Source organism: Aquarana catesbeiana, linkage group LG03 (genome assembly GCF_042186555.1).
Source record: "Aquarana catesbeiana isolate 2022-GZ linkage group LG03, ASM4218655v1, whole genome shotgun sequence".
Lineage (NCBI taxonomy): Eukaryota > Metazoa > Chordata > Amphibia > Anura > Ranidae > Aquarana > Aquarana catesbeiana.
Window position 1 is genome coordinate 201,159,532 of NC_133326.1, and position 21,363 is coordinate 201,180,894.

Genomic DNA, 21,363 nt, shown 5'->3' on the forward strand with positions numbered 1-21,363 from the left:
TCGGGGTGGTGAAATGTGTGCCTACGTGTACTGTGTCAGTGTAGTGTTGGTGCAACTCACGTTTGCATGTCCTCTCTCTGGAACGGAAAATAATTCCAGAGAGGGAGATGACATCACTTCCCCTGCCTGTTTTCACACTTACATGCAGGGGAAGCATTTCATTCGTCAGAACCGATCAGCAGGTTCAGACCAGAAATCATTGGCCTGGGCCTGGAGACTGATCGGTTCTGAAACAAATCCGATCGTCTCAGCCGAAGTAAGGTAACATCGTTTTGCCCGCCTGTGCCATTCTGCCGCAGTTAAACTGCGGCGGCTGGTCAGGATCCGGTTAATAATCCCCATCCCACACACCTTTTTCTCTTCGATCCAAAAACTCTTTACCCAGTTTATCTGGAACCATGAACCGCCTAGGTGCTCCCTTTCAATTATGTTGAAGCACAGGAAAAATGGAGGAATGGGAGTGCCCAATGTCTTGGCTTACTAGAAAGCCTGTGTGCTAGACCAACTTAGATATTGGTGGACTCCCCATGAACCTAAATCTTGGTCAAATATGGAGCGTGTAAATATCCCCTTTAAGGATCCTATATTAATCCTTATTGCTATTAAATTGGGAGCCCCATCCCCTACCTCCTTAACTCCCGCAATACAGATCTCTACTAAAGTGTGGTCAGAATTCCCTATCCCCTCTACACCTCGAAACTTGCTATGTAAAATCAACACCCCTCTCTCGGTGCTCCAACACTTCATCCCTCATATTGACCTAAACCTTTGGAAGTCCAGAGGACTTACACTCCTAAAGGAACTATGCCATGGCACTTCTCTCCATAACTTCGGATATCTATGCTCACACTTCAATCTCCTTCCCCCCAACACTCACTTTACCTGTATGCAAATTTGGTAATTTCTCTTGAAACAACCCTTGCCCCTATATTTAGAGCTACCGGTCTAGATATTTAAGTTTTTTCAAGACATAAAGTGCCCATTAGGAGGAATTTCCCAATTCTACAACATTTGAAATGCCCAAGATTCCTTCTCAAAATCCACAACTATTCTAAAGTGGGAAGAAAACTTGGGCATGGTATTTCCAGATAATAGTTGGCAGAAAGCCTTCACTACCACATATGCCACATCCAAATGTATGAACCATTGGGAACAATTAAAAAAACTGTGTGCTCATGGTACCATCTCTCTAAGTTCTACCCTTCCCAGTCAGCTCTTTGCTGGCGAAATTATGGAGAAACTCTCTATCACACATTGTGGTCATGCAAATCAATACGTTCATTTTGGAACAAAATCTTCTCTATCCTATCAGATATTTGTGATTAAAACATTCTGCCTAACCCTAAGTTGGCCATCCTACACCTAAACATCCACAAATTTTCACTCAAAACTAGAGTAGTGATATTACAACTTCTGGCTGCGAAGCTCACTATTACGAAACTATGGAAAACATCCAATTCCCCATCTCCCTCTGATGCCATCACTACTCTCAACCATCAGTGCGAGATGGAGAAACTGCTAGCGATCGCTGACTCCACTGTAGAAATGTTTGGAGAAAAATTGGCCATATGGCTGTCTATCTCTAAATGTAAAACTAAAGTCTTAATACTTTGCATTCTAGTTCATGCTTTATTCCTCTCCATTTCACTATCATATGGTGACTGGTCAGAATCCTTCCTTCCTTCCTTCCTTCCTTCCTTCCTTCCTTCCTTCCTTCCTTCCTTCCTTCCTTCCTTCCTTCCTTCCTTCCTTCCTTCCTTCCTTCCTTCCTTCCTTCCTTCCTTCCTTCCTTCCTTCCTTCCTTCCTTCCTCTCCCCTCCTCCTCCTATGCCCTTGCCCTTTTCTTTATTTTCTTTCCCCCAGTTTGTTCCTTTAAAGCCACAGCAAATACACCTCTTCAGTGTACATCAAGTGGCTTGCATGTTTGTGTGTTTCTTTTTCTCCTATATTTTTAATAGCTTGATATATTTGGGCCTACCCAGTTATGAGGTTTTATGTATTAACGGCATATCCCTTAACAGCTATTGTATGCTTTGTGATTGTATCACTTTATTCTGCTTCAATAAAAACATACTGACAAAAAAAAAAAAGTGGCCCCTGCAGATAACACATACTCACCTCTCCTGCTGCCATGGTGCTGATCTCTGCATCAGTAAATTGTCAGTGGACGTTTCTACAAAATCTAGTCCTTACAGGATTGTCAGATTTCTGTTCTCCTCCTGTGCCCAGGAATTCGATGATCTGCTGGCCCCTATGTCTCTACTATGTACCCTTCTGGAAATGTTAGAATCTTCAAGATTTCAGCTTACAATTTCTCTTCATTACTTAAGAGATCGACAGTGCGGGCATCAAGAGAGGTTGAGTATTCAATGTCTTTTTTTGCAGGGGGTAAATGAATGCCGAGCTTTGTTTTAATGGTAGAGTTGCTTTATGGTGGAAGTTCCATTTGGCTCCTTCCATTTCTGCGCAAGACCTGAAGAGTGCCCTGTTTTGTCTTGTTAAGTAGATGTTCGGATATCTGTACCGTTAACGTAAGGTTTGGAGCAGAGATTAATATAAATGTTTTTATTCTCATCCTTTAATTTATTGTGGATCTCTTTTCTCTTTTGATTGCATGTCTAGATTAGATGTACGACTTTTAAAGAACAAATTTAACATAAAATCAGGAAATTATATATCTTGCATGACTTAGCAACAATTACGTTTCTGTGATCACTCCTGATATAAATGAGCATTTTTTCGGGGCGAGTAGATCAATGAGGGCTGAAATTAAATAATGTTCTGATAGATTATTTGCTGAATAGAACAGTGAAAAAAAAGAGAGAAATTTTACTGATAAAACTGCCCTTTTTTGACATTTTGTAACATTTTAAGGGATCTGAAATCTTACATTAAGCGATCCATGACATACCCCATAATGATACCATCCTAAACCTGTGCCATCTGCTGATTTAATTTGAATAAGTGCTTGTCATTTTATGTGCTATCATTTAAATTACAACTCCTTTCATGCTTTCTGGACAAGCAAAGATCACTGTGAGTGTAAGAAAACCTTGTAGCTCATAAACTTAAGGACAGACTAAAACCTGCATAAGCATTACATCATAAAATTTTAAATATCTCTACATTGACACATGACTTCATTTAATAATGATCAGCAAGCCATTACTTTGATTATGTTGAGTATAAAAGCAATCCTCCCATGGCAGTGAAAAAAAAAGATGACACAATAGATGAAAAAAATAAAAAATACACGGTATATATAGTGTATGTATTGCACAACTGATTTACATTATCCTTTACAATATCTCTTTGCTTTTGGTGAGTTTTTTTTCACCTACATAAGATTAAAAAAAAAAAAATCTAAAGAAGTCCGTGTTCTAGGAAAGTAGTGACGCAATTCTTGAAAATGAGTGTTTAGAGAGAGCTTTGATATAATTTTTATAGCTGGTTATGTCCTACTTGGAGAGCATTTTCCCCCAACTTCTTGTCCCGTTGACCACATAGTGACAGGGATCTTATATCGCAAAGCTTGAACCACTTGACATTCTGTAAAGAAAAGTACAGTGACTCCTGCCTTTATTCCCATTGGGGAAGCATTCCCCTCCTTTGCCAAGTAATGTCTCATAACGGCGTCCTCTGCCTCCTTCACATCACACCCCACCCACTGTAGTGTCCTCTGCTCCCATAGTAGTGCCCTCTAGGCCCCCCCCCCCGAGTGGTGTCTTGTGCCCCCCCTACTGAAGTGTCCTCTGCCTCTCTGCACCCCCCTATCACAGTGCCCTCTGCCCCCTTTACATCCCCCCCCTGCCACAGTGGTGTCCCCCCCCCTTCACATCACCCCCCCCTCACTGTACTGCCCCCCCCCCCCCAAAGCAGTTGATCTATGACTTCAGTACAACCAGCCTGTCAGGTTAGCTTAAGCAGCTCTGTATGTCCTTTTGCAAGTTTCCAATAAGATAAGGGGTGAATGACTGAGGTAAGTAATCATATCTAGATTGCATGTGGGCTAGAAAGCCTACACACAGCATTTTTCAACAGGCTGTAAATTGATATACCGATGTTAAAAGGAGCTGTCGTTGGCTAAAGCAAAACTATATATTATTTTAAAATATTTCATATTATCCAACTTAAAAATATACAATTGTATTTTTTTAGTCCTGTTCAGTTTGTAAGAAATACTATACATTCCCTTTAAAACTAAAAAGAAAAAATAAAGAAAGAAAAAGTTGTAGTAGATTTATATAAATTCAGAGATTGATTTTTGTATCTTGTAAACTAAGTACTCCTTTTAACCACTTAAGCCCCGGACAATTTGACTGCCTAAAGACCAGAGGACTTTTTACAATTTGGCACTGCGCTGCTTTAACTGCTAATTGCGCAGTCATGCAATGCTGTACCCAAACAAAATTTGCGCACTTTTGTTCACAAATAGAGCTTTCTTTTGATGGCATTTGATTGCCTCTGCAATTTTTATTTTTTGCGATTTAAATGGAAAAAGACCGATAATTTTGAAAAAAAAAAAAAATTTCTACGTTTTGTTATAAGAAAAATCCAATAAACTCAATTTTAGTCATATATTTAGGCCAAAAATGTATTCAACCACATGTCTTTGGTAAAAAAAAATGTCAATAAGCGTATATTTATCGGTAGCGTCTACAAACATAGCTTTTAGTTTATCACTCATTTCTTGAGGTGATAAAATGGCAGGGCAATACAAACCCCCCAATTGACCCCATTTTGGAAAGTAGACACCCCAAGGAAATTGCTGAGAGGCATGTTGAGCCCATTGAATATTTAATTTTTTGTCCCAAGTGATTTAATAATGGCCAAAAAAAATTTTTTTTTTTTTTTTACAAAAATTTTACTGCTTCTCCTGAGTACAGGGATACCACGTGTGGGACATTTTCGGAGCCTTGCCGCATTGAAGGCCATAAAATGCCAAGATGGCCCAAAACCCCCCAAATCACCCATTTTGGAAAGTAAACACCCCAAGCTATTTGCTAAGAGGCATGTTGAGTCCATGGAATATTTTATATTTTGCCACAAGTTGCAGGAAAATGACAAACTTTTTTTTTTTTTTTTTTTTTTTGCACAAAGTTGTCACTAAATTATATATTGCTCAAACATGCCATGGGCATATGTGGAATTACACCCCAAAATACATTCTGCTGCTTCTCCTGAGTATGGGGATATCACATGTGTGGAACTTTTTGGGAGCCTAGCCGCGTATGGGGCCCCGAAAACCAATCACCACCTTCAAGATTTCCAAGGGTGTAAATTTTTGATTTCACTCCTCGCTACCTATCACAGCTTTGAAGGCCATAAAATGCCAAGATAGCACAACCCCCATCCCCCCCCCCCCCCAAATGACCCAATTTTTAGTGTTATCCCAGGGAATGTAAGTATCCCCTGTGATAGCAATAGGTAGTGACTGGTACTGTTTTTTTTAAAGAAAATGGGGTCTATTAAACCCTAGATCTCTCCTCTGCCCTCAAAGCATCTGACCACACCAAGATCCGTGTGATAAAATGCTTTCCCAATTTCCCGGTGAACATCCGGCGAACTCTAAGTCATGAAATGGTCGTAGCCTCTGGTTTCATAGGCCATAGAGATGATTGGAGCCATTCTGGTCTCTGATCGGCTCTATGGTCAGCTGGCGGAACCACCCGCTGCATTCTCAGGTTCCCTGTTGGGATAAGAGAGCCAGAGAAAACCATGGTACGGGGGGGGACATTCCCTCCTACTGTTTGTAAAAGCAGTCCAGAGGCTAATTAGCCGCTAGGATTGCCTTTACATGAAAGCTGACCGCTGGCTGAAAAGAATACCTAAACCCACAGGCATCATTCTGGTATAACCACTCAAAGTCCAGCAACATACCAGTACGTTGCTGGTCCTTGTTGGGCATATATTGTAATCTTTTTTTTTTTTCATGCAGCCTTTGGGCTAAACGAAAAGAAGAGATTGATCGGTGGGTATGCCCACCATTAGAATACCTCCCTTCATCCACCCACTTCTAATGATGGGCATACATGCACCATTTTGTTTTTAACTGTGGTGGTGAAATCACCTCCTACAGCGCTGGAGTCGCGGCTTTATGTATCGTGGGAGCAAACGCTGTTGCTGTCAAGATAAATAAATCCGCGCTGCAGCTGAATGGCGTACCTGAAAACAAAAAGATGGTTAACAATAAAACACAGTAAACAGTAAAGTATAAAAAAAAATTACATACCCGAAAAGCAAACATAATAACAAAAAAAATGCAGAATAGGATACAGTAAAAAAGAGCAGAACAATAGAGAGAGAGAGAGAACAATAAAACAACTAATTTATTTTTTTTTATTGTATACATTTTTTTTTTTTTTTACACTTTTTTTTGTTGCAACGGTTCCAGGTTCGGGTCTCTCAAAATGCGATGGCATCTTGGGAGACCCTGTGAAAGTGTGTCCTAGTCTGTACAGTGCTGTACCCTACACTAATACTCAACTAGTGTAATGGTAGCATTCAAAACATTCACCAGTAAAGACCAGGATTTTCAGGACAGGAGGGACAATAATAGCGGGTGTCACACCTATATCTGCGCTTGCTGCAGACATGACATCTTCTTTGGGGTGCTCGTTGGGTAGGGGTACTCAGGAGGACATACGGAAAATGCCTCTCATGCAGCCGCTTTACTGCATTTGAAGTGGGAAGGTGAGGTGGAGCACCGTCTGGAAACAGAAGGGCTCTGATGATCTCTTCCTGGAATTTAAGGAAGGATCCAGTCTGTCCTGAAGCTCTGTATAGCACATAAGCATTCAGCAAAGCCTATTGAAATAAATAAACAGATACTTTTTTTGTACCAGCGTCTGGCCTTACGGGCAACTAGGTATGGCGCCAACAACTGGTCGTTGAGATCCACCCCTCCCATATTTTGGTTATATTCGTGGACACAGAGGGGTTTCTCCACAACACCAGTCGCCGTAGGAATTTGGACCATCGTGTCTGCATGAAGGGAGGAAAGAATGAAAACATTCTTATTAGACGGGAATCTACAAGTGGCTGGGGAAAGCCCCGGCGATTAGATCGCACGGTGCCACATGCGCTAATCTGATGATCAAACAAGTGACTAAAAAGTGGCACGCTCGTGTAATAAATGTCCACATTCAAATGGTACCCCTTTCTGAATAAGGGTGACACCAAGTCCCACACAATCTTGCCAGCGCTCCCTATGTAATCTGGGCAGTTCGGCGGCTCTGTGACTATCTCTTCCCTCGTAAACCATAAAACTACATGTATAGCCTGTGGCCCTGTCACAGAGCTTATACATCTTAACCCCGTATCTGACATGCTTGCTGGGAAGATACTGTTTGAAAGACAAGCGGCCAGAAAACTTAATCAGGGTCTCATCAACACAGACAACTTGATGGAGAGTAAACAAGTCTGCAAAACGTTGGTTGAAGTGGTTTACGAGGAGCCGAATTTTGTAGAGCCGATCGTATCCAGGGTCTCCACAAGGACGACAGAGTTCATTGTAGTTGAAACGCATGAACCGCAAGATCTGCTCGTACCATGCCCTGGTCATAGAATAGGGCATATGGTAAATTGGGTCAGTGGACCGATATGACCGCAACATACTCATTTTAACTATGCCCATGTCGAGGGATAGGCCTTGAAAGGTCTTAAATTTGGAAACCGTAATTGGTTTCCAATCTCTGACAAGGGAGGACTGGGGATTAGTGGTGATGAATTGACCAGCATACAAATTACCTCGGTCCACAATAGATCTATAGAGATCTTCAGTGAAAAACAGCGAATAAAAATCAAGTGACGTAAAATCAACTGTTTCCACCTGAATGCCGGGTTGGCCAGTGAATGGGGGAAGTATGGGTGCTGCAGAAGTGGTGGGTTCCCAATTAGGATTGGTGAATGCAGCAGGAAGGGCATTATGGGCTCGACAGGCCTGTCTTTGTCTTCTTGGTGGCAGAGGGACACTTGTGCTTGCCACCTCGCCAGCTTGAACTGCACATATGGGACTCGCCACGTCACCACGTGTTACTGCAGTGCTGGTTTGACTATGACTAGGGTGTACTAGGCCGCTGGTGCTTGCCAGTTCACCAGAAGGATGAGCGGCACTAGTACTTCTCTGCTCCATACGAGAGCCCTGCGGTTCTTGCACCTCAACAGCAGAAGAAGATCGGGGTCTGATACGCCTGACCTTGGCAGGGACCACAACTCCGTTGTCAGAGCTGTCATGGAGCCACTGTCGTCTACAGGATCATATTCTGAGCCTGAATCTGACAGATGAGTGACTTCCTCTTTACTGTCTGTCATGCTCAGAAACGTGTAGGCCTCTTCACTACTGTATCTTTGATTTGCCATTTTGGGCTCTAAATTTACTGGTACAGAAGTGAGGCTCACAGGTAAAAAAGCTCCTAGGCTGTCAGCAACTATATCAAACGCTACCAAAAAAACTGTTAGCGATCGCAGGGATCAGGCCTGACTCTGCGAACGCTGCAGTTACGTGTTTAGTGTTGTGTAAGTGACAGTGATCGATCGATACTGCACTTGGGTGGGCTGGGCTGGGCGGAGGTTCCAAACGCAGGTGCCAGCAGGTATCTGGGCTGATCCCGCTAACAATGGGTTTTTGGGAACCCTAAACTGCTGGGGACGCTAGTATAGATCTAATCAGATATTGATCCGTTCAGATACTATACCACCAAGGGAGGTGCTTGCTGCGTGCGTGGGTGTTAGCGGTTCTGGCACTAATCTAACGCTGCCTGGGGCGATGCCGACCCTAACTGACCCTAAAACCTAACTGATATCAGGCGATCAGGGGGTTAAACCTTTATTAGGTAATAAGCGGCGGGTATTAAAAACAAACTAACTAACCAGCCTCACCCGTAACACTTATACTGTGATCACTGGTGAAAGGGTTAACTAGGGGGTAATCAGGGGGTTAAAACCTTTATTAGGTAGTATATGGGGGTACCTGATGCTATGAAAAGCTGACGGTGAACCTAAATACCTACCTGGCTAACTAGCATCACCTGTGACACTTATACGGCGATCAGAAAAAAGATTGCTTAGTGACATTGGCGACAGGGGATGAAAGGTTTAACTGGGGGGTGAACAAGGGGTTGAACCTTTATTAGGGGGTTAGGGGGGTACCCTAGACCTAAAGGGGCCTACCACTAACTGTCCTAACACTTATAACAGTCACAAATGACACCAGTGCAGTAATCGGTAAAATAATAAAAACTGCTATTGGTGTCACTGTGACAGGGGGTGCAGGGGGGTTTATCGGGGGGTGATTGGGGGGGTTATGTGCCTATGTGTGCTAGTGTTAGTGTAGTGTTAGTACAGACTCACTGTGATGTCTTCTCTCCTCTGGAGCCAGAAAGAAAAGACTCCACGAAGAGAGATGACATCACTTTCTCTGCTTCTGTTTACATTTCAGAAGCAGAGGAAGCTTCTCATTCTCCAGGAGTGATCGTGTGGGAGAGGCCATGAATCAGTGGCCTCCCCCTTCGGACGGATTGCTCCTGGAACCATGCTGACTGCCTCTGGCACCGGGGGGGGGGGGAGTAACTTACCATACGTTACTCTGCCTGCCCGTGCCATTCTGCCGACGTATATCATCGTGAGGCGGTCGACAAGTGGTTAAGGACTTGAACACAGAAAGAAATAACCCAGCACTTGGGAAAAATAAACACCTTTGGCGTTGTTAATTGGAGAAAGGCCTCTCCGCCCCAAGATAATGATCTTCCAGGTTTAATAAAGGCCAGCATTATTCTGCTAGCTTTCTGTGAGCCCAGGCTGTTATGGACACACCACATGGGGTGCATCATCACACAGTTGTGGGGTCACAGTGCTGCTCTAAACATTGCACATTATTATGTGAATGATGTTTAGTTCTGCACTAAGGACTGTTCACTGCCATTGGCTGATATGAAGAGAAATAACTAGTTAAGTTACTGTGTTGGCTAGATAGAAGGCAATTGGAATAAAGGTATATGTTTTGGGACATTTAACCACTTCAGCCCCGTCCGTTTGGCTGGCCAAAGACCAGAGCATTTTTTTGCGATTCGGCACTGCGTCGCTTAAACTGAGAATTGTGCAGTCGTGCGACGTGGCTCCCAAACAAAATTGATGTCCTTTTTTCCTCACAAATAGAACTTTCTTTTGGTGGTATTTGATCACCTCTGTGGTTTTTATTTTTTGCGCTATAAAAAAAAAAAAAGCGTCAATTTTGAAAAAAAAACCACAATATTTTTTACATTTTGCTATAATAAATATCCCCCAAAAAATATATAAAAAACTTTTTTTTTCCTCAGTTTTGGCCGATACGTATTCTTCTACATATTTTTGGTTAAAAAAATTTGCAATAAGCGTTCATTGATTGGTTTGCGCAAAAGTTATAGCGTCTACAAAATAGGGGATGGTTTTATGGCTTTTTCATTAATAATTTTTTTTTTTTTAACTAGTAATGGCGGCGATCTGTGATTTTTATCGTGACTGCGACATTTTGGCAGACAGATCGGACACTTTTTGCGCTATTTTGGGACCATTCACATTTATACAGCGATCAGTGTGATTAAAAATGCACTGATTACTGTGTAAATGTGACTGGCAGTGAAGCGGTTAACCAATAGGGGGCGCTGCAGGGGTTACGTGTGCCCTAGGGATGTGTTCTAACTGTGGGGGGTTGGTCAAGAGATGTCACAGAGATGTAGTCCTCAGAAGCAGCCAACTTGTTAGACCAAATCCTCTCAAATGTTCAAAGTAGCATGACTGGCCAGATCACCGGATCAGCAGATGAAAACAGAAGAAAGCCTTTGTTCTGGAGAAATCCATGTGTGTTTGTCTGTGCCTCATGCTACTTTGAACATTTGAGAGGATTTGGTCTAAAAAGTTGGCTGCTTTTGAGGACTGCTTCTCTGTGACATCTCTTGATCAATTGGACTATCTTCCATCTTGATCTGGAGCCCAGATGTGGAGGTCCCATACTTTAGTTTTTACACCATATGCCTTGTTGACTCACCGAGCATATGCCCATGTGTGTCCTCTTACTCCGGTAAGCCTCCTCACTAACCGGTGGTGGTTCTAATGTCTGTGTCTTCACTTCAACATTGATGTCACTTGTAATTCCACTTCTGGCTACATAATCTGTTTTCACTGTTTATCTAAGGACTGCTATATTTATTGTTTAAAAAACTTTACATGATGGCACATGGACTTTAGTTTGGGTGTGAATTTCACATCACTTTTCACAGTTGTTTTTTTTTTTTTTTTTTTTTTTTTGGGTCATTGCACAGTATATATTAGTTTGTATATGAATTTTTATCATCATGAGTTATTGAGCGCTGCACAAAATTTTATCTTTCACATATCTCTTGATTTAAACTTGTCTTAGTGTTGTGCTGGATGCTATTTGATATATGTCCGCGTGATATACACCAATTTTTCCTGTAATAAATAAATATTCATTGAGTAGTCTTATTAATGGAAACCAATGTATTTCTTCCACCATGCTGAATTAACCTTTTTCAAGCCACCTGTTTTAATTGCATCCGTTTCCTCCTGAATAATATATGTAGAAAGGTTGTATTATTTTTGTTAGATATTTACATGCATGGCGGGTATTCTTTCAGACTGGAAACATTTTATTTGTGCTTTTAGAAATGTCACTGACACAGTCTGCTGACGGCCGTACTTAACCAAACTCCAAGCGTAAATGACATGTTAAGTAGAATCAAACATACTCGGCTACAGAAAAAGTACCCCAAGAAATGTAAAAGGTCACAAGAAAGTATAATGAATGCACTCATCAAGCAGTAGTTTCTTGCTGTCTTGTGTTATTTATTGTGAAATTGGTTTTATACAGCAAACATCTGTTCAACATTTTTAAAGGCTAATTAAGTTTAACATAGTAACAATATGCCTTAAATATGCTCAGCTACAGCAAATATAAAAAGGCATTTTTGGAGTTGGTGCATCCACTTCATTTACTAAAACAATGTCCCATGTCGGAGCTTTGCTGCTTTTTATATGAGCCATAGAAGATGTTCCTTTGCAATTTAAACAAGGCAGGCTTATAATAAATGAGTGCTGCTACATGTCTAGATTGGAGTGTGTTGATATGTACTCTCTGCAGTGTTTGTTGTCATTAAAGAAATGTTTTCCTCTGAAGAAAATACCGTCTTTCAAAAAAGATGTGATCAGAATATCTTTCTGGAGAACCCGTATCATCGTACTACTTCAAGCAAACATTTCCTTCTGTCTAACTTGGCGAAGCTTTTGCACAATTAATTATGACGGGTTACAAAGCCCGATGAGTGGTAATGGTATTTAGGCTACTGCTTACATATTCAAGCCAAACATTATGATGCCTCTTAAAGTACAGGAGTTGCAGCTGTGTATGGCCTGCAGAGTGTCTCTGCTTGCTGAAAGAGAATTTTACCATCATTGTAACAAAACATGCTGAGCACCTCTAAATTTTGTATTCCTTAAATGGTTAATAATGCAAAGAGCATGAATACAAAGGCCTCTTTCACACGGGGATCCGTATGTCCGTTTTTCATCCTTCCGTTTTCGGATGAAAAACGGACATACATTCATCCCTATGGAGCGTCGGATGTCAGCGGTGACATGTCCGCTGACATCCGACCCCGCTCCGATCCGTAAAGTGTAACGGAGGAAAAACCTACTTTTCCCTCCGTTTTCGGATCGGATCGGATGACGACGGACACTACGGACCGTCATCATCCGATCCTCCATAGGGGAGAGCGGCGCTCTGACAGGTCCGTCGCTGCACACTGTGCAGCGATGCACCTGTCATCTTCCTGCTCAGCGGGGATCGGCGGAGCTATCCCCGCTGAGCAAGCGGATATTCACGGGGCGGATCATCACTGATCCGCCCCGTGTGAAAGAGGCCAAAATGAAACATTTACTCAAACTGTAAACAAAATCAAAGCACATCCATTAAATTTGCTTCTCCTCATTCTGAGTTATCCAAGTCATAGGTCGGCACAGCTACAAAATTCTGTGTTGTTTTTTTTCTAACACAGCCTTTTTATGTATTTTGAAATAATGCCAGTACTTCCATTGAATGCACTTGGAGTCCAAACAGCACATTAGTAATCTTTGGTGGAAGGTAGATGGCACACTACATTTTACTATATTTATAGCTTTTTGAGTTATTTCCTGTGGATCTTTTCCTAATGGGAAATCTAAAGTGTATCTAAACTCCAAACCAAAATGTTATTGTAAATGTAACACAATTCCTGTCTCTGGGTGGCTATGTTACTTCTCCCCTGTATCTATGAGGGGACAAGGGTTTTCACTTTTGGCTGCTCTCCTGATCTGGGCCACATACATGTCCGGATCTCTTCATCTCCATTACATGGTGGGCAGAGCAAGTGGTAGTTTAGGCCCCTTTCACACTGGGGTGGTTTGCAGGTGCTATTGCGCTAATAATAGTGCCTGCAAACCGACCCGAAACAGCCGCTGCTTTCTCTCCAGTGTGAAAGCCCTGAGGGCTTTCACATTGGAGCGGTGCGCTAGCAGGATGGGAAAAAAAGTCCTGCTAGCAGCATCTTCGGAGCGGTGTATACACCGCTCCTTCCCATTGAAATCAATGGGACAGCGTGGCTATACCGCCAGCAAAGCGCCTCTGCAGAGGCGCTTTGCGGTGGTTTCTAACCCTTTCTCGGCCGCTGACGGGGGGTAAACCGCCCTGCTATCGGCCGAATACCACCGGTAAAGCGCCGCTAACAACTTTACCGCCGATGTTGCCCCCACCCCAGTGTGAAAGGGGCCTTACAGAAGATAGCTAGGAAAGAAGATATTCTTCAGTGCAGCTCACAGAAATGACCAAGGACACTGCATTTTTGGCAAGATTATTATGCGTTTTATATATTTGCTGAAAATATTCTTTCCCTGAAAAAAACAAGAAAGGCAGCCACCCCATTTGAGCTACAATATATAACATTTTTGTTATTAGTTTAGTTATCCTTTAAAAGAAAAATGCACCAAAATGTAAATATATATGCATCCCCTCTTCATGTCTCGTGCACCATTGTAAATGCCTCATTCCACTTTTCATGCAGTTTCTGACTACACTGTGCCTATATGTAAGGAGATACTGCAAGATACACTATATTATCAAAGTATTGGGATGCCTGCCTTTACACGCACATTAAATTTAATGACATCCCAGTCTTAGTTCATAGGGTTCAACATTGAGTTGGCCCAGCCTTTTCAGCTATAATAGCTTTAACTCCTCTGGGAAAGCTGTCCACAAGGTTTAGGAGTATATCTATGGGAATGTTTGACCATTCTTCCAGAAGCGCATTTGTGAAGTCACGCACTGATGTGGATGACAAGACCTGGCTCTCAGTCTCTACTCTAGTTCATCCCAAAGGTGTTCTATCGGGTTGAGGTCAGGACTCTGTGCAGGCCAATCAAGTTCCTTCACCCCAAACTGTCTCATCCATGTCTTTATGGACTTTGGTTTATGCACTGGTGTGCAGTCATGGGCTATCCCCAAACTGTTCCTACAAAATTGGGAGTATGAAATTGTCCAAAATGTCTTGGTATGCTGACGCCTTAAGAGTTCCCTTCACTGGAACCAAGGGGCCAAGCCCAGCCCCTGAAAAACAACCCCACACCATAATCCCCCCCCCTCCACCAAATGATTTGGACCAGTGCACAAAGCAAGGTCCATAAAGATATGGATGAGCGAGTTTTGGGTGGAGGAACTGACTGGCCTGCACAGAGTCCTGACCTCAACCCGATAGAACACCTTTGGGATGAATTGGAGTGGAGACTGTGAGCCAGGCCTTCTCGTCCACATCCGTGCCTAACCTCGCAAATACACTTCTGGAAGAATGATCAAACATTCCCACAGACACACTCCTAAATCTTGTGGACAGCCTTCCCAGAAGAGTTGAAGCTGTTATAGCTGCAAAGGGTGGGCCAACTCAATATTGATCCCTACAGTTTAAGACTGGGATGCCATTTTGAAGTTCATGTGCTTGTAAAGGCAGCCATCCCAATACTTTTGGTAATATAGTGTATGTGGAAATGCTTTACTTAGACACATAAGGCCTGATCTATCATTGTGTAGTAAGGTATGGTTTTGGAGTTCAGTAGTTTTTTACTAAAGCGGAACTTTACGTTCCCTATTCCCCCCCCCCCCCCCTTTTTTTTTAACCCCTACTTACCTGGTTGCTGGTCCTACACATTTAAGATACTCTCCCACCCAGTGGATCCACCGTTGTCCTGCTGAGATCTGCTGCTTCTCTGCACCCCCCTCAGTCCCATCTTCTGTGACGTCATCAGTAATGCCGCGTACACATGGGCGGAATTTTCGACTGGACTGGTCCGACTGACTTTCCGACGGACTATCGACTGACTTTTAACGGACTTCCGATGGACTTTTGAATGAACGGACTTGCCTACACACGATCACACCAAAGTCCGATGGATTCATACGTGATGACGTACGACCGGACTAAAATAAGGAAGTTGATAGCCAGTAGCCAATAGCTGCCCTAGCGTGGGTTTTCGTCCGTCGGACTAGCATACAGACGAGCGGATTTTTCGACTGGACTAGAGTCCGTCGGAAAGATTTGAAGCATGTTTCAAATCTAAAGTCCATCAGATTTTCGACTGGAAAAGTCAGCTGAAGGTCCGATGAAGCCCACACATGATCGGATTGTCCGCTGGACTTGGTTCGTTGGACCAGTCCAGTCGAAAAGTCCGCTCGTGTGTACGCGGCATAAGCTTCCTGGCTCTTTTGGATCAAGCCGATGGCTTAACTGATGACGCGCCACCTGGCTCCACCCCTTCCTTCTTTCCCAATGAAGACTCGCCTCCTGGAATATTAGAGGTACATTTCCCAGGAGGCGATGTGGGCAAAGTGCACATCATTCGCCTAGAAAAATGACATCCACGGGGCAGGGATTTCAGGGAATAAAATGGTTGTTCTTATTAGGAGCATATTGTCTATAGCTCTGTAGAAGTAAAATGAGATGATTTCTTACAGAACACATTTCCAGCTGTTCGGTGTGCACTATATCAAGATCATGCAAATAAATGTCAATAATATAAAGATTATTTACATACACTTATGCAATATAATATCATTTAAATGCCAATACGATAAAGATAATTTACATACAAGGGTCAGTAATCACACTGTTCTCTTTTCAGTGTAAGTAATTCATTAAATCCATAGAAAACCATTTCTTGATTAAGACCTTGCCAGACGATATGATGACATAAATAAAACTACTTCATTTTGGTCATTGTCTGTTTAGCAGTTTTATATGAATGAAAATGTATAAATAATTCTACTGGGTTCTAGATTTGAATAGGATCACTGCAAATAATGTCTTGCAGGAATCTGCTCTAAACTGTGTGTGTGCTGTAGCTTTTTCTTCCCCCATCAGAACTTAAAGTATTTACCCAATTATCTTGGTGGCATCCTATAAATTCTACAGACTGTTCCCACCAATACAAAAGTGCTACAGTTGTTTAGGCCTTCAGCTATGGTAAAAGCTTCTCATGCCCTTAGCTAATACAAACTACTAATTTCCTCAATAACAGTTCCCCAAAATGTTGTGGGAAATTCCTGGGGAACACTGAGGGAGAGTGATATGGAACTTAAATTGGTTGTTAATGCTCAAGGTTTTTGCATTTATGCTTGAAGGTAAACTTTTTCCATGCAGCAGCCCCCCTAATACTTACCCGAGCCCCATCTCGATCCAGCAATGTAGGTCTCTTCCTTTGAATAGACACACAGAGCAGTAGTTTGGGAATGAGCTGCTTGCTGTGGGGGCACTAGGCAGGATGGAGGGGCCAGGAGCACTGGTGGGGGACCCGAGAAGAGGAGGATTGGGGCTGCTCTGTTAAAAACCAATGCACAGATCAGGTAAGTATAATAGGTTTGTTATTTAAAAAGAAAAATCTGCCTTTATTATCACTTTGAGGGTAAGTTGCCGTGCTTACCCTAATGGAGTGGCATGGCTGTCTTGTCCTTTAGACTACTGGATGTCACAATGCCGTAAAGCAAGTGTGTTGTAAAGGTCAAATCTCTGAGACTTCCTGCTAATGTCAAAGCTTGATACCCTCTCCTGATCCATTACTATTATGAGCTGCCCTTCTGTCCAATAGGATTAGGAATACGATTTTTTTTTATTGTCTTGTGCTGAAGTATCCTCCTCCTATTTTATAGGCACCCCTTCTGATGTAGCTACCCATAGCAGAAAGGATTAGAAGCATATATCACTCTAGCAGTGGGGTCCTTCTTGCTCTAAGGTTAACAGTTTTAACACACTGACAGCTATTAGTGGGGAGATGTGTGGTTTTTTTTTTTTTGGTCTTTTTTTTTTTGTGGTCTTTTTTTTAAAGAAAAAAAAGTTGTTTGTAGGAGCAGATTGATGACCTGTTGGCAGAAATAATTTTGAATGATTTGCTCATCTGTGCTGATAACCCGCTCATTTGTCTTTCTGTAAATTAACTTTGTGAATTCACATTTTCCTTTTCCCTCCTTTCTTTTGTTAATGTAGGGTTATCTGCCAGTAAATGTGGAAAGAAGAGAGGGGACACTAAAGAGAAAGCAAAAAGAGTACTTTGCCTTCATAGAACAGTACTACAATTCCAGAAATGATGAAACAAATCAAAGCACATACAGACAGGTATTGCAATGTTTCCCATTAAAGCACTTTCTACTTCCGTTCCTTAATATTTTATTAATGAAATTAGATGCTACCATGGAAGTCTGTCATAAGCAGTTTATATTTTCCTGGAGCTCCATTTTAGAAGTGTGCAAACGTTAGTTTGAAAAATTGCGATTCAGTCAAAAAATATCTTGTTTACCAAACAGTAGTAGTTCTCTTTCAACAATGTTAATATGTTTTATTGTACTGAGCTGTTATGAGAACTACAAATAAACCTTCCCAGCCCCTCAAAATGCCCATGAGGAGAACATCTTATTCATAAGCATTTAAAGTCATTTTAAAAGTCTGCATGCATAAATTCCTGACATATTACAATTTGCAGCAACAGTACCATCTTTCTGAAAAACTACACCTTTTATCATTAACCACTTCAGCCCTGAAAGGTTTACCCCCCTTTTTTGCGATATGGCATTGCGTTACTTTAACTGACAATTACGTGGTCATGTGACGCTGTATACAAATAGAGCTTTATTTTGGTAGTATGTGATCACCTCTGTGTTTTTTATTTTTTGCTCTATAAACAAAAAAAAGACCAATGATTTAGGAAAAAATAATTTTTTTTTTTTTTTTTTTACTTTCTGCTATAAAACCTATCCAATAAAAAAATTGTAAAAAAATCAAATTTCTTCATCAATTTAGGCCAATATGTATTCTACTACATATAGTTGGTAACAAATATCCCAATAAGCGTATATTGATTGGTTTGCGCAAAAGTTATAGCGTCTACAAACTAGGGGGATATTTTTATGGAATTTTTTTTTTTTTTTTACTAGTAATGGCGGTGATCAGTGATTTTTAGCGGGACTGGGACATTGAGGTGCGCAAATCGGACATCTAACTGACACTTTTGACACTAATAAAGTGATCAGTGCTAAACAATATGCACTGTAACTGTAACAGTAACTGACACTGGCAGGGAAGGGGTTAACATCAAGGGCGATCAAAAGGTCAAGTGTGCGCCTAGGGAGTACTTTCTAACTGGGGGGGGTGCTGTGACTGGAGGAATACAGAGGTCCTTGTTTCTGCTTATCAGATATACAAGATTTTCATCTTCCTCCTTCACAGAACGGCAGTCTGCCTTGTTTACATAGGCACACCTCTATTCTGCCTCTCCTGTGAACGATTGGCAGGTTCCAGCATCCATCACGGCCACCAGACCCACCGCAGGAGGGCCGCCCCGCTGCAGTATATCTGCATGGGGCGGTCCTTAAGTGGCTAAATAGCTGTCCTTGAGCTCCAGTGAGTGACCTTACTTGGACATTTCCTGGGCATTTCATGCGCATTTCCTCAGTCTCTGCTTCACCAGTGATGAGAGTGCATCACTGTAACTTTGATGTAAACCAGAAGGTGAATTATTAAAGAAAGATGAGCTGAGTTCCCTCAGAACTTGGTTCAAACCCAGTTCGGCAGACCCTTTGAAGAGTTGTCACATGGTTGCATCCCCTCCATCTGGGGGGCTTTCCTCACCCTGCAGCTGCAGGTAAACAAAGAGGCGGAGATGCTTGTGACATTGATCCAATATGACCACGTGGTCATATTAGAACAATGACATTTATCAAACTTGGCCATTGTAGCCATATTAGGTCAGTGATATCACAAGCATCCCTGCCCCATTGTGTAGAAGTTTGGTGACGGAAATGCCCAGACTGCAGCTGATTGGGCTGATGGGGATGCAATCATGTGACAGCATCTCACGGGCTATATCAAACTGGGTTTGCAATGAACCCAGCTCATCCCTACTGCTAAATTATTTTTTAAAGGTGATGTTTGTTGAATTTTATGTAATAATACACAACTTACTATCAATAAATGGTTACAAAACAACTCAAGACTAGACCTTATTAATGACTAACTAGTGACTTTAACATGCAGTAGAATGACACAGTGGGGCAAAAAAGTATTTAGTCAGCCAGCAATTGTGCAAGTTATCCCACTTAAAAAGATGAGAGAGGCCTGTAATTGTCATCATAGGTATACCTCAACTATGAGAGACAAAATGTGGAAACAAATCCAGACATTCACATTGTCTGATTTTTGAAAGAATTTATTTGCAAGTTATGTTGGAAAATAAGTATTTGGTCACCTACAAACAAGCTAGATTTCTGGCTCTCACAGACCTGTATCTTCTTCTTTAAGAGGGTCCTCTGTCCTCCACTCATTACCTGTATTAATGGCACTTGTTTGAACTTGTTATCAGTATAAAAGACACCTGTCCACAACCTCAAACAGTCACACTCCAAACTCCACTATGGTGAAGACCAAAGAGCTGTCGAAGGACACCAGAAACAAAATTGTAGACCTGCACCAGGCTGGGAAGACTGAATCTGCAATAGGCAAGCAGCTTGGTGTGAAGAAATCAACTTTGGGAGCAATAATTAGAAAATGGAAGACATACAAGACCACTGATAATCTCCTTCGATCTGGGGCTCCATGCAAGATCTAACCCCATGGGGTCAAAATGATCACAAGAACAGTGAGCAAAAATCCCAGAACCGCACGGGGGGACCTAGTGAATGACCTGCAGAGAGCTGAGACCAATGTAACAAAGGCTACCATCAGTAACACACTACGCCGCCAGGGACTCAGATCCTGCAGTGCCAGATGTGTCCCCCTGCTTAAGCCAGTACATGTCCGGGCCCATCTGAGGTTTGCTAGAGAGCATTTGGATGATCCAGAAGAGGATTGGGAGAATGTCATATGGTCAGATGAAACCAAAGTAGAACTGTTTGGTAGAAACACAACTCGTCGTGTTTGGAGGAGAGGCCATGTATTGTGAGATTTTGAGTGCAAACCTCCTCACATCAGCAAGGGCATTGAAGATGAAACGTGGCTGGGTCTTTCAGCATGACAATGATCCCAAACACACTGCCTGGTCAATGAAGGAGTGGCTTCGTAAGAAGCATTTCAAGGTCCTGGAGTGGCCTAGACAGTTTCCAGATCTCAACCCCATAGAAAACCTTTGGCGGGGGTTGAAAGTTTGTGTTGCCCAGTGAAAGCCCCAAAACATCACTGCTCTAGAGGAGATCTGCATGGAGGAATGGGCCAACATACCAGCAACAGTGTGTGACAACCTTGTGAAGACTTACAGAAAACGTTTGACCTCTGTCATTGCCAACAAAGGATATATAACAAAGTATTGAGAAGAACTTTTGATATTGACCAAATACTTATTTTCCACCATAATTTGCAAATAAATTCTTTCAAAAATCAGACAATGTGATTGTCTGGATTTGTTTCCACATTTTGTCTCTCATAGTTGAGGTATACCTATGATGACAATTACAGGCCTCTCTCATCTTTTTAAGTGGGAGAACTTGCACAATTGGTGGCTGACTAAATACTTTTTTGCCCAACTGTATATACCTCTAGAAAATCAAAGAAAGAGGATAATGTGTTTTCTACAAAATCTTTGCACATCCAAGATTAAAAAGGATTCTGAAAATCGGTAAATAGTATATGCAACTATTTTTGTGCAAGGAAGCAGAATAGTAATACTAAGATGTTTCACATTATTCAAAATTGATGAAGATTGCAAATTACACAAATTTAAAGAAACTCTCCTGATAAATTGGCAGTAAAAATGCTCACCAACCTTAATTTGTACAGTGAATGTGCAGTACAGCATTAGGGCTGGTTC

At 42.0% G+C, this 21,363-nt stretch overlaps 1 protein-coding gene across 4 annotated transcripts in view; it reads left to right on the forward strand.

Moving 5' to 3' along the window:
* Positions 1-21,363, forward strand: part of TBC1D22A (TBC1 domain family member 22A) — a 919,143-nt gene that overhangs the window by 220,549 nt on the left and 677,231 nt on the right. For all 4 annotated transcript variants that reach the window (XM_073619716.1, XM_073619717.1, XM_073619715.1 and 1 more), the window contains one exon: positions 17,556-17,684. In XM_073619716.1, coding sequence (XP_073475817.1) covers positions 17,556-17,684 — 129 coding nt within the window. The remainder of the gene's footprint in view (positions 1-17,555; positions 17,685-21,363) is intronic.